At 37.8% G+C, this 27,496-nt stretch overlaps 2 protein-coding genes across 3 annotated transcripts in view; one reads left to right on the top strand and one right to left on the bottom strand.

Moving 5' to 3' along the window:
- Positions 1 to 15,459, top strand: part of LOC124873916 — a 32,115-nt gene extending 16,656 nt beyond the window's left edge. The window contains 32 exon segments of the mRNA XM_047374969.1: positions 7,063 to 7,116; positions 7,594 to 7,763; positions 7,841 to 8,092; positions 8,184 to 8,345; positions 8,426 to 8,574; positions 8,681 to 8,831; positions 8,929 to 9,086; positions 9,176 to 9,341; positions 9,428 to 9,553; positions 9,641 to 9,859; positions 9,945 to 10,162; positions 10,244 to 10,341; positions 10,418 to 10,542; positions 10,633 to 10,734; positions 10,821 to 10,940; positions 11,026 to 11,215; positions 11,400 to 11,493; positions 11,581 to 11,766; positions 11,848 to 11,986; positions 12,068 to 12,284; positions 12,375 to 12,889; positions 12,969 to 13,046; positions 13,156 to 13,359; positions 13,445 to 13,627; positions 13,685 to 13,810; positions 13,897 to 14,020; positions 14,114 to 14,294; positions 14,392 to 14,486; positions 14,640 to 14,734; positions 14,860 to 15,025; positions 15,121 to 15,316; positions 15,381 to 15,459. Coding sequence (XP_047230925.1) covers positions 7,063 to 7,116; positions 7,594 to 7,763; positions 7,841 to 8,092; positions 8,184 to 8,345; positions 8,426 to 8,574; positions 8,681 to 8,831; positions 8,929 to 9,086; positions 9,176 to 9,341; positions 9,428 to 9,553; positions 9,641 to 9,859; positions 9,945 to 10,162; positions 10,244 to 10,341; positions 10,418 to 10,542; positions 10,633 to 10,734; positions 10,821 to 10,940; positions 11,026 to 11,215; positions 11,400 to 11,493; positions 11,581 to 11,766; positions 11,848 to 11,986; positions 12,068 to 12,284; positions 12,375 to 12,889; positions 12,969 to 13,046; positions 13,156 to 13,359; positions 13,445 to 13,627; positions 13,685 to 13,810; positions 13,897 to 14,020; positions 14,114 to 14,294; positions 14,392 to 14,486; positions 14,640 to 14,734; positions 14,860 to 15,025; positions 15,121 to 15,316; positions 15,381 to 15,459 — 5,138 coding nt within the window.
- A 1,419-nt stretch (positions 15,460 to 16,878) lies between these two features.
- Positions 16,879 to 26,098, bottom strand: LOC124874071 (afadin- and alpha-actinin-binding protein-like). Of its 2 annotated transcripts, none has more exons than XM_047375260.1 (14): positions 26,000 to 26,098; positions 24,770 to 24,878; positions 24,262 to 24,413; positions 23,913 to 24,116; positions 23,623 to 23,733; positions 23,375 to 23,510; positions 22,829 to 22,904; positions 21,301 to 21,481; positions 20,884 to 21,034; positions 20,470 to 20,594; positions 18,803 to 18,976; positions 18,601 to 18,718; positions 18,371 to 18,518; positions 16,879 to 18,280 (listed from the first exon to the last, which is right to left on the bottom strand). In XM_047375260.1, the coding sequence occupies exons 2-14, from the start codon at positions 24,786 to 24,788 to the stop codon at positions 18,127 to 18,129; spliced, it is 1,749 nt and encodes a 582-aa protein (XP_047231216.1). In that variant the 5' UTR covers positions 24,789 to 24,878; positions 26,000 to 26,098; the 3' UTR covers positions 16,879 to 18,126. The 2 variants fall into 2 exon arrangements, with proteins under 2 accessions (XP_047231216.1, XP_047231215.1); XM_047375259.1 differs by having other exon boundaries at positions 18,371 to 18,521.
- Positions 26,099 to 27,496: the final 1,398 nt, after the last annotated feature.

Genomic DNA, 27,496 nt, shown 5'->3' on the forward strand with positions numbered 1-27,496 from the left:
AAACAAATGCTATTTTTGTTCCCAGCAATGACTATGAACGTATTGTTTAATTTGTTTATTTTAATTTTGTATTCATAACAATGTGCAGGGCACTGAATGTATTTTCTGGATATGTCTGAAAAATATTGATTGGAAAAATTTCAATATTTTGGTGGACTTTATAATTCTGTTGTTATGCTTATTCTCTTTCTTCCTTAAATTACATTAAAATATGACTTTCTAGAATTTAAAAGAATATGTTTTAAAGAAAATTATGAAGGCTTTTCTGATTTTTACAGGTTTCATTTCAGCACTTTGGACCTCTGTCAGATTCAACAACAACAGACTGAATAATCAACATTACTTTAAGACGAGATGTTTTATTAATGAGATGGTATTAATAAAATGACACATATTGGCATCGGTCAGTTCAACAATGGTCATCTTTCCAACAGAATGCTTGAAATCATTCAGCATAACACTAGAAAAAAATACTAGTATCTAAATGAACCTAAGACACAGTTAGGCCAAAATTATTTATACCCCTAACAGATTCAGGTTTAACAAGGTTGTATTCAACCCGAGAAGCTTGTTTTTGATAGTGAACTGGCATCTCTCAAAAAATATTACAACAATCTAAAATGATTATTTGGAAATAAATAATGAAAATAATAATATCATAATGTATCTACTTTTATTCACATTTTTAATTGCCATGTCAAAATTCACTTATTCCTTTGGATAAATCTTCATTGGCATAACAGTAATCAATCCCTTCTTATAATTGCTGCCAGCTTTTTCAATGTTTTCACTGAAATTTTCTGGTGATGAGTTCACATATTTAAGGTTGAGAAACCTCCATGCCATCACCCTAATCTTTAGCCACCTCCACAGATTCTCTGTCAGATTCAACTCAGGACTGGCTGGGCCGCTCAAAAACATTAATATTACTTCTGGTTAGGAAAAAAAAAAAGTATTGGTAAAATGAAAAGATTACTTAAGCCTAAATCTAACAGAATTATAAATAACAGAAAAGATCCATTGGAACGGATTCTTTTTCGTAAAATACATTAAAAGTTAAATTTGCAAGACCAAAAAATGCCTTTTTCTGACATTGCTACAAAAACGAGAGAAAACGAGTTTGACAACCTTGCATTTTTCTATATAACAACAATGAAAAGAGTTATTTTTATGATTGTATTATTATTTCATCATTGTTTTCACACTAACCTTCCAGTATTTTTCACCTATTAAAAATATGAAATGAAACCTTTTTCATTTGAAGCAAAAATATCAGTTTATCAGTTTTCCTTTCATATTCAATTCAGCCTGGCACTTAGTCCGAATGGATCCATTCACACTAATGAGAACATCATGCATTGCTGTGCTCCCCAAAGTTCAAAAAAGGGATAGTAATCATTTTACTGATTTCAAATAAATTCTTACAGATCAAACCTGAAGTCTTGATAATTTGTCCTGATTCTCAGAGTTAAAAAGATTAAGCGTTAGGCTTTGTGAAAGATGTCAAGTCATCAGGCTACGCTTTGTTTTGCCAATATGTCAATTAAAATAACTACAAAGTTTGTGTAATTATTCCAAAACTCAACTGCAATGTTGCTTTCATTTTCATGCTGCTTTTTGATTTGATTTTAAGAATGCTATTTTTGTTTACCTTTTTTTTGTGATTTTTTCAATGCATTTATTTATGCACTATGTGTATGTCAGGTTTAAACAACCTAAAATACTTATAACATCACAAAAAGAAGAGAAAGACAAAGAATTCATTATTTACTCACTGCGAGGAGAACGGATAGAGATGTGCTTTCAGTTACAAATCTTGCACCGCTCTGAAAACCATCTGTCCGTTCCACTCTTTATTATTTTTCGGGGGTCCCTAGTTACAAAGAACATTTTTCTCTAAAGGATGGGAAAAAACAGCTGCATCGTAAACAGGTCATAAACACCTTTATCTTTTAACAACACACTTCCACAGTCTCCATCATTTTAAGATCAGTGCATCTTCTGTTCAGCGCAATCAGCCTTCATCTTTTATGACCTCCTCAACTGCAACTGCTGCCTTCTCAGCTCCATTTATGACCTTTGCCTGCAGACAACTCACACATCCTTTACTCACACAAACATCATGAAAGGTTATAAGATCAAATAGTCAAGTTAAAGAATAGGAGAAAATATAAGATAAATCTATATTCAATTATTCCAACAGTGTATACCTTTATTTTATTTTTACCCACAATTTATCAGAAACAACGCCCTTCATTTTTTCTTTTCATAGTTGATTAACCTTCGTTCTTTACAGTTAGTATTAGTTTTCAGTCATCATTTATATTTAATTATTTCTAGAATTTGTGTTGATGTTTGTGTGTGTGTGTGTGTGTGTGTGTGTGTGTGTGTGTGTGCTCTGCTCCTCTGTATTTCTTGTCTATATGAAGGCTTCTGTTGACATGTTTTTAAACTGTAAAACACTTTGAGTTGCCTTTTCATTTGAAATGTGCTGTTTAATTCAAGATTGACTGATTGATTGATTGACTGACTGACTGACTGATTGATTGATTGATTGATTGATTGAAATTTGGATATTTAGATTCACAATTGAGATTTAACAGTAAAAACTCTTACAGTGGTTGGAAATCCACACAACTGCTTGAACCATAACACTTGTATTTATTGTTTTTCTAAATCTGGTGCCCCAACGTGGCTTTGGCAACTTCTGCTAAGTGGCTATCGACAAAATATCTCCTGGATGTTTTGTAAACATGGCGCTCTTTCTCAGCACCCCCGAAAAGCTGTGACCCAGATAAGACTTTGCGGCCGATTGAGAAAACGTCCATCTCTCTCCTCAAGGACAATGGCGCTCTATCTGTGTTGAGCATCTAATTCTTGCACACACACTCACAGTTATATATTCGCACCCCAAGGATTCCACCGCACTCTTGCAAAATCTTCTTTCTTGTGTGTTGCTTAGCCCTGCACCTAATTGTGTGATTTCATTACTTTTTCATAGATTTTTAGTTTTATCAGAAGGATTACCAGCAAAAACCGAACATTATTAGTAATAGAAGATTTGGACTATAGCTGCTCTTACATCAATGACCCAGCTTTCTTAGTTAGACTACAATGGACTCTTATTACTTAGTCCAACTTCAGTACCAGTAAAATAAATATATAATTAGCACCTGAAAATGTGGATTAAAGCTGTTTTGTACCAGTGACTCAGCTTCCCTTGTTAGAATTCAGTGGAATGATGAGACTATCAATATTATTTTCTTCTTTTAGCATAAGATGCTTTAATATTAAGAGTGACTTGGAACCAATTTCTACCAGTTAACTTGGAAGGATTATTAATTATTATTATTACTCCCAAGGATTATTAGTGTCATTTGATTTGTTTTTCTGTGTTTGACTTTCTGTATCATTGTAATGTTTTTCGTCATGTACAGCGCTTTGAGTGCCTTGTTGCTGAAAAGCGCTATATAAATAAACTTGACTTGACTTGACTAGAGTCTTACAGTTAAACCATGACAATTCTACAAGCACTATATTGTCAAAAGTATTGCAACAAATGATTAAATGAATGTGTTCCAATCACTTCCAAGAACAGAGGTGAATAAAATCCAGAGTTAGAAAAGGAGCAAAGTTTGGTGTAGAGAGATTTATGGTCTCAGCCTGTTTTTTAGGGGGAGTTTGGCTCAACCCCTTAGATCCAGTGAAAAAACTCTTAATGCATCAATATACCAAGGCATCTGAAATATTTTGTACTCCTAACTTGGTAGGAACATTTTGTCTGACCTGTATGACCCCCTCTCTTTTCCAATGGTTATAATCAATCTGACAGAGAGAGGTATCCCAATCGTTGTGGTTTTTAGTATAACAATGACCATCAGTGGGCTCTAGATGGACAAACTGTCTACTTTAAAGGCTAGGCTTAAAACTTCCCTTTTTGATGAAGCTTATAGTTAGAGTGCCTTAGGTTATCCTGAGCTATCTGTAGTTATGCTGCTATAGGCTTAGGCTGCTGGAGGACATAATGACCACTTCGCTACATTCTCACACTACTTTCTAATTCTGCATTATTTGTTGTTATTTCAGTTTTTAACTTTATGTTCTCCCTCTTTTCTCTTCCTAGCTACACCTGGCCTGACTCTGTGTCTACCTGTGACACCTTTCTGGAGAGGGGCATCGTCCGAGCTTCTGCTGGCAACAACTTAATGCTCACCCTCTACCGATGATCCACATGGCACTGTCTTTCAGTGTTTAACCCTTTCTCTCTCCTAGATATAGCAATTGACTGAGCTTTTACTGTAACTAATTATATGTGCTCTCTTTCAGACTCTAACCTTGAAAACTGGGTCCGAGTTTATCTGTTCATTATTTCTTGGTGAAACGCCTAAAGGAGCTACATCCATTAACATTTACTTTTCCTTCCCATAGAAAGGACTCCTGGATCAGTGCTTCTGTGTTCTTTTTGTGTCTCTGCTCTGTTCTCTCAAACCCCCAGTCGGTCGTGGCAGATGGCTGCTCACACTGAGCTGCTGGAGGTTTCTTTCTGTTAAAAGGGAGTTTTTCCTCTCCACTGTCGCTGCATTCATGCTCAGTATGAGGGATTGCTGCAAAGTCAACGCCAGTGACTGTCCACTGTCTCTACATGCTCATCCAGGAGGAGGGAATGCTGCAAGTCACTGACTGGATGCAATCCGCTGGGTTTCCTTAGACAGAAAAACTTTTTATCCAATTTGAATAAATAACTGAATCTGATTGAACTGTTCAATGATTAGGATTAATTGGATGTATGTACCTGACTTTTGTGAAGTGCCTTGAGACGACATGTGTTGTGAATTGGCGCTATATAAATAAACTGAATGGAATTGAATTGAATTGGGGACTGGCCAGTTCTGTTTCATCATGACTGTACACCATTGTCATTGGCAAGGTAAATAAAGACACGGTTTTGAGTTTCATGAGGAAGGACATGATTGACCTGACTCTTGTCCAACATCTGAATCTGACCTCACAAACGCACTTGCAGAAGAAAGGTTGATAATTCCCATAAACACACTCCAAATCCCTTTGGAAAGCCTTTTCAGAAGAGTTGAAGCTGGTCTAGTTACAAAGGGGTGAACAACATAATGTTGGATTAAGAATTAATACAAATTCATTTGTGGGTGAAAACAAATTAATACTTTTTTACAAATCCTTTTGGCAACAGTGTACTCATGTCAATCGCAGAGATTGAGATGATAATATGCTGTTTCTGTTTCGTTGCTGTTTATGGGGGCGACCATAGCGATGGTTTGTCTTGTAACCGGTGGGTTGCCGGTACGAGCCCCTGCTATGTCTGTCTCAGTCGTTGTGTCCTTGGGCAAGACACTTCACCCACCTTGCCTACTGATGGTGGTCAGAGGGTTCGGTGGCGCCTGTGTATGGCAGCCTCACTTCTGTCAGTCTGCCCCAAGGCAGCTGTGGCTACAATGTAGCTTACCACTGACAATGTGTGTATGAATGGGTGAATGACTGAATGTGGTGTGAAGTGCTTTGAGGTCTCTGTGGACTTGATAAAGCGCTATACAAGTACAGGCCATTTCTGCCAAACAGTTAAAATATATTATTCATTTCTAAATAAATGACAGAAAAAAATAATGGCAGATTGGTATTTTTCTCCTATGTGCTGTATTCAGCACTTACTTTCCTGGAGAAAACAACCTTATCTTTAAAACCTCAGGCCAGTCTTGTTTTTCATTTTAAAATGCTTATTATACCAATAATAATATGTAATATTGGCATTATTTGTTGACTGAATAATAATGCTGATTATTGGCAGATACATTATGAGACTCTAGTGAATCATTGAACCTAAAGTGGGGGCTGACTCAGAGATTTATAGTCTCAATATTGCCAAATTCTACAACAAAGAACTACAGTCCAAGCTTAATAGTTATATTTTAAATGTTCAATGTGATGTATCTGGTTAATAATGGACACTAAAACCAGAGGAGCCCTGACATTTCTAATTGTAACTTTAAAAAGATGGAATAACCAGTGCTAATAAGAAGGTTTTATTTTTTGAAAGCTTCTTATCGTGCATTTAAACCTTCTCCATTATGTTCCTAGAATGTGCTGGCCTGGATAAAATAAAATAAAAACAGTAGCACAAATATTGATAGAATGAAAATATTCTTTCTAGACATGATAAAAATATTAGTTGCGTCCACTAAGGTCAAACTGTTCAAGTCGCAACAGCCAGACCTGCTAAAATTACCTGACCTTATTGGTCACAGTGACCAAAACAAACAAAGAAAGCAAATAACCTACTATTAGGTTGCCTTTCTGAGTGAACTTTGAAATCGATGAAGAGTTGTCACAACCTTTTTGAAATTAACCAAGGCTCCTCTTTATTTTTTAACTTAGGGTTCTCTAAAAAAAAGAGAGGTCTAAAACTGAAAACGTATACACATAAAGAAAATTACTAGCAAATGTAGAAACATAGAACAAATGTTTCAAATTCTGTGATTTCTATTTTTCACTTTTTGCTTCTTTTAATTTGTTTTTCTATTTGTTTCGCATAAGGGAGATGTAGCAGAAATGAAAAATCATTTTTATTATTGAATTTTGTTATTTTTGTATTCCCTTTTATAAAAATACCTTCTAAAGTGGAACTCTTGGATCAGGAAAAAACAAACAAGTTTTAATTTTTTAAGGGTATATATTCTGAAGTTTGAAGACTTTCTAACAGAAAATGTGTTATCCTTTGTTAATATTGCCATTTAAAATAATGTACACATATTAATAAATACCAGTGTCAGGGATGTGTAAAAGCTATTTTACAATTATAGCAGGAATTGGTAAATTGTACTTTTTGGTAACAATTTTGGAACAGGATGCTCAGATTTGACCTGCATTAAAGAACAAGGTCAGGTGACCCTGACTTTCCATCTTTTGATGAATGTAGCTCAAACCAGATTTTGACTAAAAGATAAATAAGTTATCCATCAAATCAAGTGCAACGAGCACATCCACACAGCAGAAATTTCACTATAAAAGGCTGCCTGTCACCACTGACTGACACAGCCTCATCAGCCATGAAAGCAGTTGTGCTATCCCTGACTCTGGCCTTTGTGGGTAAGTAGAATACACCACTTTTTGAAGATTTTATTCTTCCTATTTTATTTTCACATAATTTTTCTTAGGAGTGTTACTCTGCTTTAATACATAAATTGCATGTCTGATGTTTTAAACCATCTTTTTTAAAGCTTGGTGCTAAATTTGCTGTTTTTGCGGCATTTGTTGAAACTTTTAGATGTTTTTGATATTTTCTGTAAAGCTTCAGAAATATTTCTTCCTTATTCATCCTTTTATGTAATTCTTTTTATTATATTTGACTATTAATTTTCTTTTATTTGCATCTTAGCTGGACAAAGTTTTAATTTAGGTAAGTTCAATATTTAAATGTAAACTAAATTATTCAACATTTATCATAGCTAAGCTTAAATGAGAATGACTTATCATAGTGAATTTAAGCATATTCTGTCGTTTAATGTTCTGTTAATACCATAGATTTATTGTGCAGTTTTGGAAATAATGCAGATTAATTCTTATTATGCAAAATTGTGCTCACAGCCCCTGAATTTGCTGCTGATAAGACCTACGTGTATAAGTATGAAGCGTTCATCCTGGGTGGTCTTCCTGAGGAAGGTTTGGCAAGAGCTGGATTGAAAATCAGTACCAAACTTTTAATCAGGGAAGCTGACAAGAATATTCACATGCTGAAGGTAAAAATAAATCCACAAGTAACAACAATCATTTAACTTTTCACATACTTTACCAACAAACTTCATTTAAATTACAGCTTGTGGAACCTGAGCTCTTTGAGTACAGCGGCATTTGGCCAAAGGACCAAGCAGTGCCAGCAACCAAGTTGACGGAAGCCCTTGCACCTCAGTTCCAGATCCCCATCAAGTTTGAATACACTGATGGTGTTGTTGGTAAAATCTTTGCCCCTGAAGGAATCTCGACTCTGGTGCTGAACATCCACAGAGGCATCCTGAATATTCTTCAGCTGAACATCAAGAAGACCCACAAAGTTTATGACTTGCAGGAGGTTTGTGAAAGACCTCCATGGTGGCCTGTTTGAGAAGGTATTTGCGAGTAGCCCTGAAGATTCAGTCTAAAGCAGTTTCTGTTCTTCACAGATCGGAACCCAGGGCGTTTGCAAGACCCTCTACTCCATTAGTGAAGATGCACGTATTGAGAACATCCTTCTGACCAAGACCAGGGACTTGAACAACTGCCAGGAAAGACTCATGAAGGACATTGGGTTGGCGTACACTGAGAAATGTGAAAAGTGCCAGGAGGTAAAGTTAAACCCATCATGCACCAAGGAAACATCTTTGAAAGCAGAACATTACATTTAACATTTGATTTGTATTCACAGGAATCCAAAAACCTGAGAGGTACCACAACATTCAGCTACACCTTGAAACCACTTGATAGTGGCATCATGATCCTAAAGGTGGACGTTAATGAGTTGATCCAGTTTTCACCTTTCTCTGAGGATAATGGAGCTGCTCAAATGATGACCAAGTATGTCAAGAGTTACTAAGAAAATGGGGGTTGGGGGGTGGGGGGGTGGGGGTGATATTACTGTTCAGTTTACTTTAACCTAACATTTTTGCACCATATTTTAAAGGCAGAAGTTGAAGTTCCTTGAGATTCAGAAAGACTCCATTCCATCTATCAAGGCTGAATATCGTCACCGTGGATCTCTCAAGTACGAGTTCTCCAACGAACTTCTTCAGACACCCCTTCAGCTCATCAAGATCACCAATGCACAGACCCAGGTATGGTTTAGCCTGTTTTTAAAGAAAGGTCAAAATTAATAAATAATGTGAATACTGGCTTCAAATTATGTCATTCATATAAATTGTGTGGTGTTAGACTGAAGAGGCCCTGAATCACCTGGCTACCACGAACGTGGAGAATGTTCATGAAAATGTACCGCTGAAGTTTTTGGAACTGATACAGCTCCTCCGTGTTGCCCGCTATGAAGATTTGGAAATGTACTGGGACCGGTACAAGAAGATGTCCCCTCACAGGTGCATATGGGTGACTGAACATAACTTGCAAAGCAACACAGGATTTAAAAGGAACTTTTTTCAAACTTAATTTCTCTTTGCATTCACAGACACTGGTTCTTGGATACCATTCCTGCCACTGGTACTCCAGCTGCTATTAGATTGATCCAAGAGAAGTTCATGGCTGAGGAAATAAGTGTTGCTGAGGCAGTTCAGGCTTTGGTTGCAGCTGTGCACATGGTGACTGCTGACCCTGAGGTTATCAAGCTGTTCCAGGTTAGCAACCTGCACTTTGTTAACAACATATTTTGCTAATAAGAAAGTATGAATGTATACAATATCTGATTTTTGGACTTTTCTAGAACCTAATTGCCAGCAACAAAGTAGTTGAAAACCCACTTCTGCGTGAGGTTGTCTTCCTTGGATATGGTACAATGGTTAATAAATACTGTAATGAGACAGTTGCTTGTCCTGCTGAACTCATAAAGGTAATTTAATGACATACATTTAATGTTGCTTCAAACTGAAGAAAAACTGAGAAATAGGTCATGTTATTGACTAATTTCCATCAACAGCCTATCCTAGAACGACTTTCAGATGCTATCGCAAAGAATGAGGTAGAGAACATCACCCTGTACATCAAGGTTTTGGGAAATGCCGGACATCCATCCAGCTTCAAGTCAATCACTAAGATTATGCCCATCCATGGCACTGCTGCTGCAACCCTGCCAATGAAAATCCATGTTGAAGCCATCATGGCTCTGAGGAACATTGCAAAGAAGGAGCCCAGACTGGTGGGTTTTTAATATTGAGTGTTTCAAAGTTTTTTTGTTTGTTCACAGAGCTCCATTGTGAGTTTATCTTTCTCCTCTGAATTAGGTCCAGACACTGGCTCTCCAGCTCTACATGGACAAGGCTCTTCACCCGGAGCTCCGTATGCTTTCATGCATTGTTATCTTCGAGACAAGGCCCTCCATGGGTTTGGTGACCACTATTGCCAACTCTGTGAAAACAGAGGAGAATCTGCAGGTGGCAAGCTTCACTTACTCTCACATGAAGTCCCTAAGCTGGAGCCGTGCAACCATTAATTCTGATGTGTAAGGCAATTGTCTGTTCTTGAATTACCATCAAGTTGTATCAATTCATGCTAAGTCATCTCTTTAATGCTCCTATTGCAGTGCTGCCGCTTGCAAAGTTGCCATGAAAATCTTGAGTCCAAAGTTGGACAGACTGGGCCTGCGTTATAGCAAAGTTGTACATGTGGACATATATAACAGTAAGGCAACATGAAAGAAAATGAGTTTTGTTTTTAATGAAATATTAGTTAACCTATTTATTAAAACCTATATCAGGCTCCCTGATGCTTGGTGCTACTGCAACTGCTTTTTACATCAACAATGCTGCCACCTTCCTGCCAAAAACTGTTGTTGCAAAGACTAGAGCCTTCTTCACTGGAAGTACTGCAGAAGTCCTGGAGGTAAAAGCTATTGAAAAGACACCCAGAAGTTCAAAAACAAATACTAAATGTACTGATTTTTTACACTACTAATTTTTGTTTTCTCCACAGGTTGGGGCAAATATTGAAGGACTGCAGGAACTGATTCTAAAGAGCCCTTCTCTCTCTGAAAGTACTGACAGGATCACCAAGATGAAGCGTGTCATTAAGGCTGTAAGCAACAGTAAAAGTCACAAATCAAAATAAACAATATTACACATTCCAACATGAGAAAATATCACCTTGTTCTCTCTTCACAGATGTCAGAATGGAGATCCTTGCCCACCAGCAAACCCCTGGCTTCTATCTATGTCAAGTTCTTTGGACAAGAGATTGCTTTTGCTAACATTGACAAGCCCATGATTGACAAGGCTGTTGAGGTATTATACAGACAGGAATCACTCAAGAGCAAGGCAAATCATGTTTTGTGAGACATTGCATGAACTATGTACTTTTCCTTTACAGTATGGCAAGGAATTACCCATCCAGGAATATGGAAGAGAGGCTCTTAAGGCTCTGCTCCTGTCTGACACCAACTTTCACTATGCTAAGCCTGTGCTGGCTGCTGAGATGCGACGCATTCTTCCTACTGCTGCTGGTCTTCCAATGGAGCTTAGTCTGTACAGTGCTGCTGTGGCTGCCGCCTATGTTGAAAGTGAGTAAAACACAGTTCAGATTAAAAGTTATTCAGGGTTTGTAATTTAACTTCTTTTTGAGAGTTGGAAATGCAATAATTAAAGATTAGTAAGGATACTGGTATCTACTCTCAATTAACTCTGACTCCCTTATTCCAAGCAAAAGGAAAACAGGAAAACTCACAAGTTATTTTGTTTTCTCAGTCAAGCCCAACACATCACCACGTCTCCCAGAAGATTTTGCCCTCAAGAGTCTCCTGGAGACAGACATACAGCTTGAGGCGGAGATCAGACCAAGGTAGGAGGCTAGTGTCTAACACTACTTGATCATGATGTGAATAATGTGAATAAACTTAAAATAAAAATATTTCCTTTTTTTCCCTAGTGTTGCCATGAACACATATGCAGTTATGGGGCTTAACACCGACATTCTCCAGGCTGCTCTGGTAGCAAACACTAAAGTCCACTCGGTTATGCCAGCCAAAATCGTTGTAAGACTCGACATCAAAGAGGGCGACTTTAAGCTCGAAGCTCTTCCTGTTGATGTGCCTGAAAACATCACAGCTCTGAAGTAAGCCCTTGGAAGAATATTACATAATTTCTATTCTTTTACTTAGAGCCCAGCTGAATTAGTTCCTTTTCTCTTCAACAGTTTCACAACTTTTGCTGTGGCAAGAAACATCGAGGAACCTTCTGTTGAGAGAATCACTCCCCTCCTCCCCACCAAAGTCTTGCAATTCAACTCAAGCGATATTCTCTCATCCAAGCATGATTCCTCTGAAGATAGCATGGTAACTTTAAACATATCTTTGACAGCTACTGCTACATCTGCAGTCAAATTGTGATTAATTAATCACTTACTTCTCTTACAGTCATCATCCTCAGAAATCATTCCCATGGAAGAAGAACCTGATGAGTATAATACTGAGCGCAAGATTCGTTCCTTTGCCAAGAGATACTGTGCTAAGTACAATAATGTTGGACTGAAGGCCTGTTTTAAGTTTTCCAGTGTAAATTGTGCCTCTATCCGTGACATTGTCCTGTACAAACTGGCTGGCAGCCACAACTTCTCTTTCTCTGTGACACCAAGTAAGCACTGGTAAAATAACAATTGAATATTCTGTAGAAGCATGTTGTTCACCAAAAGGTATTAATGGCATTACTATCTTTTACTTTAAGTTGAAGGTGAAGTTGTTGAGAGATTGGAGATGGAGGTTAAGGTTGGAGCAAAGGCTGCAGAGAAGCTCGTTAAACGCCACCTGAGCGACGATGACAGCATTGAGAAAGGAGGACCAGTTCTGGTGAAGCTCAACAAACTCTTGTCCTCAAGACGCAACCGCTCCTCATCTTCCTCCTCCAGCTCCAGCAGCTCTTCTTCAAGTCGTGACTCAAGTTCCTCCTCAAGCTCTTCATCTCGCTCTAGCCATAAGATGAGTCTTGCAGCCGTTAGACACAAGAGCAGCAGGAACAATAGCAGCAGCAGTAGCAGCAGCAGCAGTAGCAGCAGCAGCAGTAGCAGTTCCAAACGCAGCAGCAGCAGTAGGAGCAGCAGGAGATCCAGATCCAGCAGCAGTTCAGATAGGACCAGCTCTGCATCAAGCCTTGCATCTCTCTTCCGTGACAGCTCAAGCTCTTCTCGCTCCAGTGCTCCTCTCTCCAAGGTAAATATCTTCATGTTGATTTAGCTGAAAAGTGTTTTAACACCTACGCATAGCATGTGAAAAAGCTGACAGCAATATTTGTTCTTTACAGCAAATGATTGAGAAGTTCCAGAGGCTACACATGAAACAGTTAGACTCAAAATCAGCTTCCAGAAGCAGCGCCTCCAGCTTTGAGGCCGTCTACAAACAGGTAAAATTTGGTTCTATCAGAAAAAATACTAGGCACTTTAAGGTGTTATTTGAATTCTGGTACGTTTCCAGTGTGAACCAACACCAATTAACCTTGAGTGTAACTGCAGAAAAAATATCTTGACGAGGAGGAAGCTGTTGTGGCAATGATCTTCCGGGCTGTCAAAGCTGACAAGAGGATGGTGGGATACCAACTTGCTGCCTACCTTGACAAACCAAATGCTAGACTTCAGATTATTGTTGCCAACTTGTCTTCTGAAAGCAACTGGAGGATCTGTGCTGATGGAGTTGTGCTGAGCAAGCACAAAGTTACGGTAAGGCTCGTTCTACGAGTTATAGAATTAAAGTCTACCAGCAACCATAGGTGACTTATTCTAATGTAATGACGTTTGTCAATAGACTAAGATTTCCTGGGGCGAACATTGCAAGAGATACAGCACCAATATCACAGGAGAGACTGGTCTTGTTTTTTCAAGCCCTGCAGCTCGCCTCAGAGTGTACTGGGAAAAACTGCCTTCTGAACTGAAGCGCTATGGAAAGATGTAAGAAACTCTACATCTCATAAGACTCCTCAGATCTCATGTCAGAAATCTTTTTGCATATTCTGACATTTTTTCATTTCCTTTTAGGGTTAACAAGTACTTTCCTGCTAAAATACTGTCTGACTTGATTCATACAAAGAGAGAAAACAGCACCAGGAAAATCTCGGTCATTGCAGTTGTAACTTCTGAAAAGACAATTGACCTCATTGCAAAAACCCCAATGGTATGAACAGTTCTTGCTTTGTTTTCCTAAAAGAAAGTACCGATAATGTTTTTTTTCCTAATAATTCAAATTAACTCTTCTTACAGAACTCTGTCTACAATGTCACTGTGCGTCTTCCCATGTCTATGCCGATTGATGAGATCAAAGGTCTCAGCCCCTTTGATGAAGTCATTGACAGGATCCACTTCATGGTTTCTAAGGCTGTCGCAGGTAATGGCAAACATTTCTTTCATAAATAAAGATACTAAGTATAATTTTGTCCTACAAGTCCAGATCGAAAGCATGTTTTCTTACTCTTTCCAGCTGAATGCAGTTTCTCTGAAGACACACTCTACACATTCAACAACAGGAGCTACAAGGACAAGATGCCCTCCTCTTGCTACCAGGTTGCGGCGCAGGACTGCACCGATGAGCTGAAGTTCATGGTTCTCCTGAGGAAAGATTCTTCAGAACAACACCACATCAATGTCAAAATCTCTGAGATGTAAGTTTCTGGGGCAGGCTATAGGAAATCTTTAGTCTTCATGTATAAGATGATTTAGAGCCCAAGATGGATAAGGTTTTCGCTTTTCTGCTTTCAGTGATATTGACATGTATCGAAAGGACAACAACATCATTGTGAAGGTCAACGAAATGGAAATACCCCCCACCAGCCTGCCTTACCGCCACCCAACAGGTTACAGTGAACAGACCTGACTGTTTTAAATATTATAGCGCTTATAAATATAACTATAAACTACAATTACTCTTGAACATTTCGCTCTGCATTTCTGAGTGTCATAAAGTTTTCTTAATTTACTGATAAGTATGCATCATGAAACTGTTACAGCTTCCATTGAGATCAGACAGAGTGGAGAGGGCCTTGTTGTCTATGCACCTAGCCATGGCCTCCAAGAAGTCTACTTTGACAGGAAGACATGGAAGGTAAAAGCAAGAATATTTATTATTAACGTTTTTTCTTACAAGAACTAGAAGATTAGAAATTGGGTTTTAGGGAAACCTCAAATATAGTTTATATTGATGTTTTCTAATCTGATGTTACAATCTAGATCAAAGTTGCTGACTGGATGAAAGGAAAGACCTGTGGACTCTGTGGAAAGGCTGATGGAGAAGTCAGACAGGAGTACCACACTCCCAACGGACGTGTGGCTAAGAACTCAGTCAGCTTTGCTCACTCCTGGATTCTGCCCGCTGATAGCTGCAGGGATGCATCTGGTAAAACCAAATATGTATCTCCAAGTTTTGTACATGAATACATTGTGTATTGCCTTCTTCAATAAAACTAAACCAACAACACTGATCTCCTACAGAGTGCCATTTGAAGCTTGAATCTGTGCAGCTGGAAAAACAGTTGACCATTCATGGTCAGGACTCCAAATGCTTCTCTGTTGAGCCTGTACCTCGCTGTCTGCCCGGGTGCATGCCAATTAAGACCACCCCTGTCACTGTTGGTTTCAACTGCATGTCATCTGGTGAGTTTGCTTTTAAATATAAAGAGGACAATACGTAAAAGTTGTAATACTGCAATTTATAACTGGTGTATTTCCCTTGTATGTGCAGATTCTCAAAGTATCTATGACAGAAGTGTGGACCTGAGACAAACTACCCAGGCTCACCTGGCTTGTAGCTGCATTGCCAAATGCTCTTAAACCCATCATTTTAAGTCACTATGTGTATATTTTATCTATAATAATAAAACAAATTTCAAAATAATTTCACTGGTGTGATTGTTTAAATATCTGTGTGCAATCTATGAATTTGCATAGATTTGAAAAGGAAACTGCTCACCTGACTCAGTCGCTTGACCTTTTTAAAGGCCAGAAAGGCTCTTTTACTGAATTTAGATGTGAAAATGTGCAGACCTGCAACTAAGTTTGGGTTTACACATAACTCCAAAATACAATTAACCTGCTTCAAATGGAATTCTGATACATTTTCCAAAGATTGTCACTAAACACGAGGAACCGTCTTGAAGGAAACAATGAATTTTACCCTTTACATTTCACGTTTGAAACAGTAGTCATAATTCAGTGATGTAAATGATTTTTTTTTTGATCCATTGATGATTTTCTTAGAAAAAGACACTTAATATTTACAATATGGTGTGATTATGGCAAAATAAAAAATATGTAGTATGACCATCAACCTATGGAGCTGTATGAAATATCATGCCTCATAGGAGTGAGCATGATCTTGAGAGAGTTGAAAGTTACGCCAAAACAGCTCAGGGCACTTGGTAATGATCTGAAGGCAGTTGGGACCGCAGTCACCAAGAACACAGTTGGAAAAACGCTGTGCTGTAATGGACTGAAACCTTCTGAAATCTCTTCCCTAAAAGCTTAAAACTACAGAAGGCCTAGTTCAGAGGCAGTTGTTGCTAAGGGAGAACCTAATTCCCTCAGCAATAATAAAGATGGGTTATGGATGAGTCTTCTAAGACCGACCCAAATTCAGCCAATATTTACATATTGGGCCTAAATGGTAGGAATGGGTTGAATAATCGGCCACAGATGGAATTGCCCACAAGTGCAAGATGTGCTGTTGTAATGTTTTTCAACCTGAGATCCAGCCTACCGCTACACACCTATTATCCACTGCTGTTGCCAACAAGAGTAATATTTATTCAACCCAAATTCTGTAGATCCCATAGAAGCCCATTGTTATCGCAGTCCCACTTAATACCTGTCCAGCAGGAACAAAACCCAAATGTGGTCCACTTACGCACATTGGCTGGGAAGCATTGTCAATCAGAATGCTAAAGAAGCAAATTGAGATCATGAAGTGGCCTTATTCTCCAGGCCCCAACTTTACAGAAAAACGTTGGAGGAAGCTGAAACCTTCAGTTGCCAAGCGGTAGACAAGAAACTAAAAAGATATAGAGGGCAAATGTGCAAAGTGACCCAAAATCACTCCTGAGATGCCTACAAACCTGGTGACCAACTACAGGCACAGATAACAGCCATGAGCTGTCACAGATAAGGTAATAATCAGTATGAGTTTGTCTACAGCAGGGGCGTCCAAAGTGCAGCCCCCAACTGCAAATTAGGAATAATACAAACTTGCCCTGCCAGCTTTTACTTTTTAATTATGGTTTAATTATGAGTGATAAATTAAAATGCTCTTACAGTGTAAAATGTTGGGTACAACACAAAGTATGCCTTTAATAACCACACTTTTTCTCCACAACATTCCAGTAACTTTTACTTAAATCTGGTTTTGATAAATGTTCTAAACTTGGCTAAATACAACTAGCATTTTCAGAGAAAGAGTAACCCAAATCCTACTCTTAGTGCTGAGAACAGATAGACTAAAGTGTTCCTTTCAGTCAAGCCCAAAAGAATTTGAAAACAGGATGGATAATTTTAGGGTTGTTTTTAGTTATTATACTTTTTTAGTCCGCAAGTACTTTTGATTTAAGTTTGGACACCTCTGGTCTAGAGTATTTTAAACAGATCTAAAAAGATGGCCATCATGTGTTTAAATGTATCCTTCTCACAATGCACACCAGCCCCACCTGAAGGACAAAGACAGACACTGCATGTGAAAAATCAGAAACCAGCTCAGGAACGGATTTGACACCCATTGACCTGTTTAAAACCCTGTATTGATTATTTAAGTAAAAAGTCTGTGATTTCACATTTGCGAGTTACTGTAACTGTAACAAACCAACACGTTTACAATCAAACAAACACTGAAGCGGTTTAAATCTAACACGTCATGTTCTTTTACAGAATTTACACCTTCTTACACATAAAAAAAAAAAAAAAAGCAATTCACATTGTAATGAACATAATATTAAAACTAAGGAATGATAGATTGTTTATTCTATTTGTGCTACATCCTTATTGCTATGGGATAAATAGCCCCTTTACCCCTACATTGTAAAACTTGGTCAGAAAACAAACTACCGTTTCTTGACAAGCTCTAATGAGGAAGTCCTGTTTTAGGCAAAATGATCCAATAATAAAGGCTAAGAACAACTAAGAACAATCTTATCAAAGGTACATATTTTTGTTCATCCACACCTGCTTAGAGATTAAAAGTCCTGTTAGTTTCAAACACAGAAGTATTACTCTCAATAACCCTTTCAATACCAAATAAACGAATAAATAAATAAATACTTTATCTAAAAATGTTAAAACACTAAGTGTATAAAAAATTGTTTTGAATTAATTTTGTTCCAGGCATTAAAACAACATGTTTGGCTTCATTTTACTCTGTCTTCTCTGTTTGCATTCATCAGACACTTTTCTGCGACCGTACAAAAACACAGGATATTAGGAGATCCTTATTCAGATTACAAAGGGCCCATAACTTCATATGGTGCTGTTCTTCTCCTGTGTGAGGGAATGGCTGCAGAGGTCTCCGCTCTCCCTCCACTGTTTGCGCCGCAGGGGAACATTTTCACAGAGCGGGCTCAATTCCTCAACATGTTCAGATTTTCTGTGTTTTGATGAGCTGCAAGACACACTTTACAAAGAGAGATAAGATATAGTTACTGTACATTCAAATTTACAGCTTATTACTTTAGAAAATTAAATTCGAGTATAGACACTGTACCCATTTTCTGGAATTAAACAGAGCGGGTACTCCAAGTCAGCTATGGAAGACGATGTGAGAGCGACAGATCTGGGTATCGGGGAGGCCAAGTCTGATTGCCATTCGTTGGGCGTTTCTGTAGCCTTCGGTGGACTAACCTCTGTTTCAGCTGCTTAGATAAAACTAGGATTTAATTACACACCAGGATTAACAGTATTGACTACAGTATTGTTAAATGCTTCTGGACTCACTTATCAATGAGGCGCTCGCAGACTTTGGCAGAAGCGGCTGCTTTGAGTTTCCAAACGGATTCATACAAAGAAACTGCTGTTTGAGCCATGTTGCCCGATCCTCCTCGAAGATCTTCCTCTGCAGGTTAAATCAGAAAATTATTAAATTAAATCAAGGTAGTAATTTGTGGTGCACATATTTCCTGTTCAGTATTTTCATCACCTCGTGGCTCAGTCTAATGGCTGCTTCAGTAAAGTTTCTCCTCTCCCTCTCAAAGATCTTTCTCTGTTCCTCTAAGCTCGTCCATTCCTCACCAAGACGCTTCTTCTCCTGCAGCATGTAGCCATTGTTCTGCAGCAATGCTGAGTCTTCATCACACGGACAGCTCAGCTGCTTCTGCAAACAGATAGAGAGAGCAAGCATAGTCAGGATCCTAGCAAAACATTTGGTATTTAAAATAAATTCACATAGACCAGAATGAGCCAGATCTTGTGTTATACTTGATGATTTCAAGTAGGCATACTTAAGAATTATGGCCACTTTTTAAAAAACAGAAAGGTTAGATAGGGTGATTTTATTAGTAGCTACTGCAACTGTACAGCAACTGCAGTCCAAATATGAGACTCTGTAAAATGCCTTCCTGAACATTTAACCGGCTGGTTCAGTGAGTTTCTCTCTTTCAGGAGAACTATGATAAACTACGACACTAGAGTTAAAACTGAGTCAATAAAGGCTCTATAAACCAGTGTCGTCATAGATAGTACAAATGCTGGTGTCTCTTCCTGCAGATATGCCCACGTTGTTTTTTTAAACTTAGTTTTGAATCAATGACTGTCCAAAGCTATTTGTAAGATTGTACTTCTTCAATGGTTTCTCTATTAATTATGAAGTGCTTACTCAAAATGTAATTGGACTTCTTTGTTTCTTAAAAACTCGAATGCAGATTGCTTTTCTAGAGTCAATGCCCAAGTGCTTTGTTTTTGAGGTGTTGATTTTCAGATTCTTTGCACTACCTAATAAAAAGGTCAATGACTGAACCATGACTGCTGTCATTGCCTCAGAGCAGACTGACAGTTACAGAGTTGTCAGAATAATTAAGAAGGGACAAAGAAACACTGTTATTTATTTGGCTCAAACATAGACACAGTAATAAAACTATTGAAGCTAACTATTGTGGCTCAACATCCAGGAGGATCATTCGGTAAGCACGTTATTGATTTAACTCCATCTGTGGACATCAGCAGATCTCTTCTACTGAACATGAACACATAAAAAGTAAGTACAATTCTGTAAAAGAAAGCCTTTTTTTAACTGTATGTGCAAAAACAACAGCCACTGTCTCCTCGTGGCCTGGCTGTTGAGTCCCAGCTTAAACATTCGTTTTCTATGCCACTAATAAGCAGCCACAAATGTTTTCCCTTTAAAAAGATATTTTAATGCTTCTTAAGATTAATTATAGTCAAACATATTACAGTGGGTATTGTGTTTTTAAAGCATGTTAGCTGAGAAAATATTAGATTTTTTCTATAGATTATAAATCTGTGCCCATTTTCCTCCTGCACTGAAGAAACTGAATGCACAAAACAAAGAAGTAGGACAGAATGAAAAGAAAGAGAGGCAATGGGATTCACCCTTAATCTAGTCCTCATTGAACCGAGTTAAATTCCTAAAGTGGGATTAGAACTAATTTGAGTTTAAAATGAGGATATAATTAAACCATCAAAAAGGCTGATTTGACTATTTATTTAGTGTGAGACTCCATTATGCAGGCAGTAGTTTTCTTATGTTAGTGAAAATTTCACAAAGTAAAAATCCAGGATCAACTGCTCCCCAAAGGTCAAAATAATGCTGCAACATGTTTAAGCAATATAACTTGAAATGTATCTTACCTGTAGGAGCTGCTGCTGTGTTTGAATGAATTCTTTGCACTGCTGGATCTCCATCTTTAGTCTGTCCATCTCCTCCTCATGACTCTCATCATCATTTTTAGGTTCAGACATCTGAGTCAAAGATACTAAAAATAATGGAAAGTCAGTTAATAATGGGTTGATGCAGACCAGAGCATTAGGTTATTAGAAAACTGAGTATGTGCTTTAGCTGCTACGTTTTCTGTGCACTCTGCAAAATGTGTTCAATCCTTGATCTTTAAAATGTACTTTTTTGGCCACATAAATGATGCAAGAATAATAACAGAATTAAATTGTTTAAATGGTTAGCAATTAATATGTCCCTCTTCTTCTACTGAAACATGTTTGGAAACAGCAAACTGTCCTCAAAGCCTACAAGATTGCTCTCCAAACTACCTTGGCTGTCCAGTCTTTCAACGTGGCTCTTAAGTCTTCTCCACTGGAGGCGAATACTGTTGGTCAGCTTCTCCCTGGCATGAATGCAATACAGCTCCAAACTTTCCTTACTGGAGTCAAACACCTCTTCGTCTTCATCATCTGAGATGGCCTAGGATGAAGGTACAAATTATTGACAATCCATTGGTAAAAGTGTGCAAAACATTGTGTAAAAGATATCTCGTACCATTTGTATTTCCTTTACTTATGCTAAAATAAATAAGGCAAAAAGAAAACTAGTCTTTACAAAAAGAGGATTAAATTATAAAGAATATTTAAGCAACAGATACTTAACAGGCAGAAAAAGTATAAGGAAAGCATTTGCAAACAGAATTGACACTGATGTTACAGAGAAACAACAAAGCTGTCTGCTCCAACCTGCACGCCATTAAGTTCTTGCTTTTCTCCTTTCAGGGCCAGTTTTCTTGACTTCAGGATGGACACCATCTCTTTCTTCATCTGCTGCATCACTGTCCTCAGCTCTGCATTTTCCAAAACAAGCTCCCTCTGCCTCATGTCGTAGTCGCTCAAGAGTGTCCTATACATCTCCCCCTCATGCCTTCAGATGAGAAACAAGCGTATTTAATATTATTAAGGGGTTACAGACCTAGAGTCAGCCATAGGCTACATTACCATTGGAAAGTAAAAGAAATAAAAATCATGAATTTATAGTTCTCTCCGATATGATGTTCTCATTGGTAAAGCTCCATTTTATATTAACATCTGATGACTTTAAAATAATTTTTTGCTTTTAAATTCAGACAAGACAGAAGTTGTAGTCTTTGGAACAGTCTTTGAAAAAGAAACAGCTTATCTGGATAGTAATAAATTGGCCTCTGGTAATAAAGTAAAAAACCTTGGTGTTATTTTGGACCAGGACATTTAAATCCCATATTAAAACAGGTTTACAGGATGTTCTTCTTTCACTTCCAGTATATTGCCAAAATTAGAAATGTCCTATCCATGAGTGACGCTGAAACACTAGTCCATGCATTTGTTACTTCAAGGCTGGACTATTGTAAGTCCTTACTATCATGATGTCCACAAAATGCAGCTAAAAGACTTCAGCTTACAGCAGTTCAGAACACAATTTAAGATTCTCCTTCTGATTGTTCCATATGTCCCTAGAGTTTCTAAATGTTGAATGGGAGGCAGAACTTTTAGTTATCAGGCTCCTCTCCTGTGGAACCAGCTCCCAGTTATGGTTCGTGTCCCCGTCTACTTTTAATGGGTTGCTTCACTCTCCCTTTTTCTCTGGGTACAATCTATTTATTATGTATTTGCAATAATTACTACCATTACGTTTGTGTTCTTTCTGTGTATTTTCCCTGCTCTGAAGGTTTGCCTGGCCCTGTACATCTATGTGTGGCTGCATCTCTTTCGTGTAAGAAGATATTTGCGGTAATATTCCCAGCAATTAATTATTCCCTGAAAAGGTATTCCTGGACCAGTCATACAGCCAGCCAGCTGGTCATAGCAGATGGTTGATCCAACTGAGTCAGGCTCTGTTGTAGTTTTTTTCCTGTTTAAAGGAATTTGTTCCTTTCTACTGTCCCCATGTGCTTAAACATGCAGTAAAAACATGTGGAGAAAGTGGGTTGACTTAAATTAAAACTTTACAAATGTAATTTCATTTCATTTCATTTAATTACAGTTCATATTTGAAATATTTAATGTTACTTAAAATACCTGTTTAGTAACTAATATAATATTACAATGTACAATACACTTTAACCACCTTTACAACCATTTTATATACTGCCAAGGATTTTCTTCCTTTCTGTGGCAATACGAGTTTTGTTACAATTGCCTTATTACAGAATAAAAGCATTCTGATTTAAAAATAAACTGGAAAAGTTTTCATGGCTGTACGAATGTCAGTTTTTAAAAAGAGAACTGAACCTACTTCGCCTCTGTCTTTTCAGTTTTCCAAACGCTTCTCTTGCCATCAGCTCTTCCAATGTTGTTTAATACATCAATGGCTGAAAGACAAGAAAATAAAATGCAAAGAATATAAAATAATTAGGTAAACAGCTTCTCCAACTAGCTGGTGCATAAACATATTTGATCCTTTTATCTGTTCAGTTGTTTCTCACATTACATGTGAATGTATTCTATAGCTGTTTTCAAGCCATGACTCATTAGCAACAGTCTTGTTAATTATACTGTCCATGTCAGCAATGTCAAAACCTCACAATTTAACTGAAAAAGATTGAATTAAGTAAGATTTTATTGCAGATTTTTTACCTTAATCTCCCCTCAAGTAACTCCAGGTTTTGTATAATACAACTATCACTATCAACTATAACAATACAACTATAACTATCGCTCTTTTTTGCAGCACAGTAGAGAAATGAGCAGGTTTCAATGCATTGGCTGCTAACTCTAAATTCCTACTATGCCTTTAATACTAAAATGCAAAATGATCATGCTAACACATTTACTATTTTACCTTGTTTCCTCTCCTTTTTGTCAGTCAGGAGCTGATTCAGTCGCTCCCTCAGTTTGCTAAACTCTCTCTCCCTCCTTTTCATTTCGTGGTTGTACTGACAGGCGCGGCTCGAGATTATGTTCTGGAGTTTCTGCACCTGTCGGGAAGAGGAGACAAATAAAAAAACAAGCTGATGCTTTTTGTACAAAATGTTTGAGGCAAACTGTGAAAACCTGATTTGTGACTTAGTGCACATTGCCTCATCACACCTCTTCTTTTTCATTTTTCAGGGAGTTCTGCAAACTCTTCACTTTCAGCTGCAGCTGTCGTTCTCTTTCGAGAAGTCCTGTGTTTTGTCGCTTAGATAGTTCAACCTCTTCCTGCACAACGCAATGGAAAGTTTTATCGACAGCAAAGTCTTTTTGCCCAACACTGTGAAATTCAATTTAATGTGTATTTGGGCTTTAGAGGCAATTTATTTACAAGTTACCAGGTACACTATTCTGTAATAGTAATTTTAATGCAATATTCAAAACAAATAAGTCACTCATTAGAGCACCTTCAGATGAGTGTTATTGATCTTCAGGTAATCCACATTGCTGCTGAGTTTGAGATGCTCCATTTCCATGTTTTCCAGTGTTCTCAAGCTCCTGTGGTGCAACTGAATTAGGTCATACAAGCAATTCAGCACAGCCACAACATTCAGCTGTGAGTCGCTGTCTGACTCGGACCAAATGGGCGCGAGGCCCAGCACTGACACCTCCTGTGAAAGTAGACAGATGAAATAAGGGGTTGGCATTCAGCGTTCCAAGACATTGCTGTAGTTGGCACCAGAACTGTCACTGGGACTCATGACTAGGCAAATCTATTCTAAAACTACAACAGGCACACCTAGAAGGCTAACAAACCTGACTGATGTGCGACAAACATTCCTGCAGATTTTGCTCTGTGCAGAAGGTGCTGGGCCTGTGGGAGTTTCTGTGGAGTGGCAGCGATAACTGGCTGAACTGCCTCAAAGGGGGTGTTCTACATTCAACAGAGCAGCGACGAGCGTCCTTGACTTGAAGGAGAAAAGAAGTCTGTCAAATATCTGCTGTGCACTGTCTTGTGTTCATTTAATATATGAAAGAACTGGATAACTTTTCAACTAAAATAAGCCGCTGAAGAAATTTAGGTTACACTTTGGACAATAATTAAAAACAGCATTTATCTGTTATAATGTCCAATACAGGACACAAGATAGAGGACTGAACTGAAGAGAAACCTACAGGACAGAAATACAGCACTAAAGGGTAAGGCTAATAGGTGAGTCAATTATAACACAAATCAAGGACACCATACTTTGTGAGACAAAGAGCAGTATTCCATCAATAACAATATATCACAAGGCTTCAATGCTAAAAACCTTAAACTCACCCTGAGAGGACTCTGGCATTTTTGCAGTGCAGTCGTCAGGAAACCACAATGGAAAATCTACTGCATGTGCAGATTAGAAAACATGACTGCAAGATCCACCTACTCGGTCCTGAAATAGACGGTCAGATTAGCAGTGGCCATTCAACGCACTCTGGATTACAGGGCTTCGGTACACATGCAATGACAAGGGGTGTAAATCTGCAGCTCACTGAGTAACCAACGTTTACGAAACATGAAAAACAATAAATTATTCTACTTTGTACTTTAAATGAGTGCAGATCTTTTACAGCTTTACTATCTTTTGCTGCTAGTTTAAGTGTGTGGTCTCATAGCATTTAACAGGTTACAGGCTGAGCCCAGCCTGATAATGTTTCTTAATGGAGTAATCTTTTGATGAGATTAACTCCAGACAGACAACCTGTTGGTTTATTTCCAGAGAGGCACAATCAAAAAACATGGATGAAAACGATGTACCTTTAAGAAAAATGAATGGGCTTTAAAACAAGATCATTTATTAAACAGTTTCATGTACAATATTGGACAAGAGCTACAAAAAAATTAATTAAATGTTCAATTAAAACAAAACAAAAATTTAAACAGAGAAAACTTTATGACAATTCTCTTTTTTTAATTTCCTGTGTTACTTCTAAGAAGGTAATCATATAACCCAGTGCAGGAAGATCTGCATCTGCTCTCAGTGATACCTAATCTTGTTAGACAAATGGAGAATCATCCTGTTGCCAAAAAGCTTACAAGCCTAGGAACCAGATTAGACTGACAAGTGTCAACCTTTAATGAGTGCATTTTAAATTTCAGGGTCTATACGTTGCATGCGTGGAGATACGTGAGTGCCATATTTTGCTATTGCCTATAAATCATTAAAACGGGCAATATATTGTCCAGCACACCTGCGTGTTTTGTACTTTGAACCTAGAAGGAATTGTAAATTCAATATTTAAAGAGTATAGTGCAGGAAAATGCAACGTTAAACTCGTTCTTTAGCAGGACAGATCAAAAAGATATGAACAACGGACACAAATCGCAGTTTTTGGGATTAATAAACTGAAAAATGCAAATGTTTTAGTCGAGAGAAAACACTAAACTGATCGTCAGGGCTGTGCAGCGTCACGTTTAAACCGCATGGCTGCACAATCCGGACAAGCTTAAACGTCAAAACCACGGATGAGTTTATTTACAAAAAGAATCAAAGCGTAATGTTTATTTACTCACTTCATGCTCCAATTTATGTGGTAATTCCAACGCAACGTTTCCCACTGCTGTCTTCCTCCGCAAACCGCGGCACACAAACCAAACACAGCGCTGATTGGCTCACTCGTTGCATAGCAACCAAACATGGTTCAATGTGATTGGCTGCTGGCTGTGAGGCAGTTCGAGCGTATTTTGATGTAATAAATTTTTAGCATTGACATCGGTCTTTTCTGGTATAAGTTTTAACATACGCTTCATAAAACAAATGGTCTCATTTGATCAGATTACAAAACAGACCTGATGGTTATAAGTCCGAAGTCAAAAACAAATATTAAATGAATATTTACATTATTTTTAAACAAAAGCAATGTAAAATGGCAGTTAGAACAAACGCGTTGCCATCATTTTAAAATGACGTCGTTTTGCAATAATCTTTTTCTGTGGGATGGGGGGGGCGTATCCGATTTGGTATATTTATTTTTAGTAACTTAGCAGAACAGAGGTTGAATTACTTTAGCAGAAGAGCATTAGGAGGAAATATTTAAGCTTGGTCCAAGACTAAGTCACTTTTGTTGTCAGCGGTTTAGACATCGATGGCTGCGAGTTGAATTATTTTGAGGAGACAACAAATTAATATGCAAGCTGCACACTGACTTCTTTATATAGTATGAAAGAGTCATATGTTCAGTATTATCCTAAGATATAATGAAATATTTTCTCAAATGGGATGGCTGTACTCACTTATTTATCCAAAGTACATGTAGTTCTACCTAATATTTAAATTATTTTTTAATAGGACCAATTGGATTTAAAGAAGTGAGTTTTTCAAAATTATACTGAAAGTTAAAGTTGTCTTGATTTCATTTCCCCCTTTAAAAGCCAAACAAAATAAATATTAAAAAATAACCTCACAAACCAAAAAAATGGCAAGATAAAAAAAAAAATCATAATTATGGCACAGTTATCATTCATATTTTTCACAATTCGGTTTACAATGTTTATCTTTTTACAAATTGCAATCCCAAGTTTCTCCCAAAGACTTTGTTTTGTTCCTCCAACAAAAAGCCTGCAATGTTTTAACAGATTAAGTTACAATGAGAGAAAACCTCTCTCTGATACTGTGTCACATTCAGATGGTCAGATGAGCTTCCTTCACCCTGTTATAATATCTTCTTTATTCTATTATATTGAGAATAAAACAAGAAAGCATGCGTGAGTGAGATTGATACTGCAAAGCATGTGTTCCTTTCAATTTTAAAGAAAGACGGGTACTGGTGGAAGTCAAAGAAGCACTACAAGAGGCCACTTTGAAGCAACATGTCACAGGAGTGAGCAGTGTAATTTTGTCCCTTGGGGCTGGAGAGTAAACCCACCCCCATTATTTAAAATAGCCCCACCCTATAAGAGACATTAAGAGTCAACAGAAAAATAGAAATGGTTGGAAACCATATCGTGAAAAAATATACCCATCAAAATATAGGATTTTGAAGGTCATTTGATCTTTTAAAATCTTTATTC

The sequence above is a fragment of the Girardinichthys multiradiatus genome, chromosome 9 (genome assembly GCF_021462225.1).
Source record: "Girardinichthys multiradiatus isolate DD_20200921_A chromosome 9, DD_fGirMul_XY1, whole genome shotgun sequence".
In the NCBI taxonomy this organism is placed as follows: Eukaryota; Metazoa; Chordata; class Actinopteri; order Cyprinodontiformes; family Goodeidae; genus Girardinichthys; species Girardinichthys multiradiatus.

Bases quoted from the DNA above. Each gene is read 5' to 3' on its own strand.
- LOC124874071 (XM_047375259.1), bottom strand. The intron at 24,117-24,261 runs GTTTGTTAGCCT...CTACTTTCACAG, and splicing joins GTTTGTCGCACATCAGTCAG to GAGGTGTCAGTGCTGGGCCT. The intron at 23,511-23,622 runs GTGTGATGAGGC...TCTTCCCGACAG, and splicing joins TGAAAAATGAAAAAGAAGAG to GTGCAGAAACTCCAGAACAT.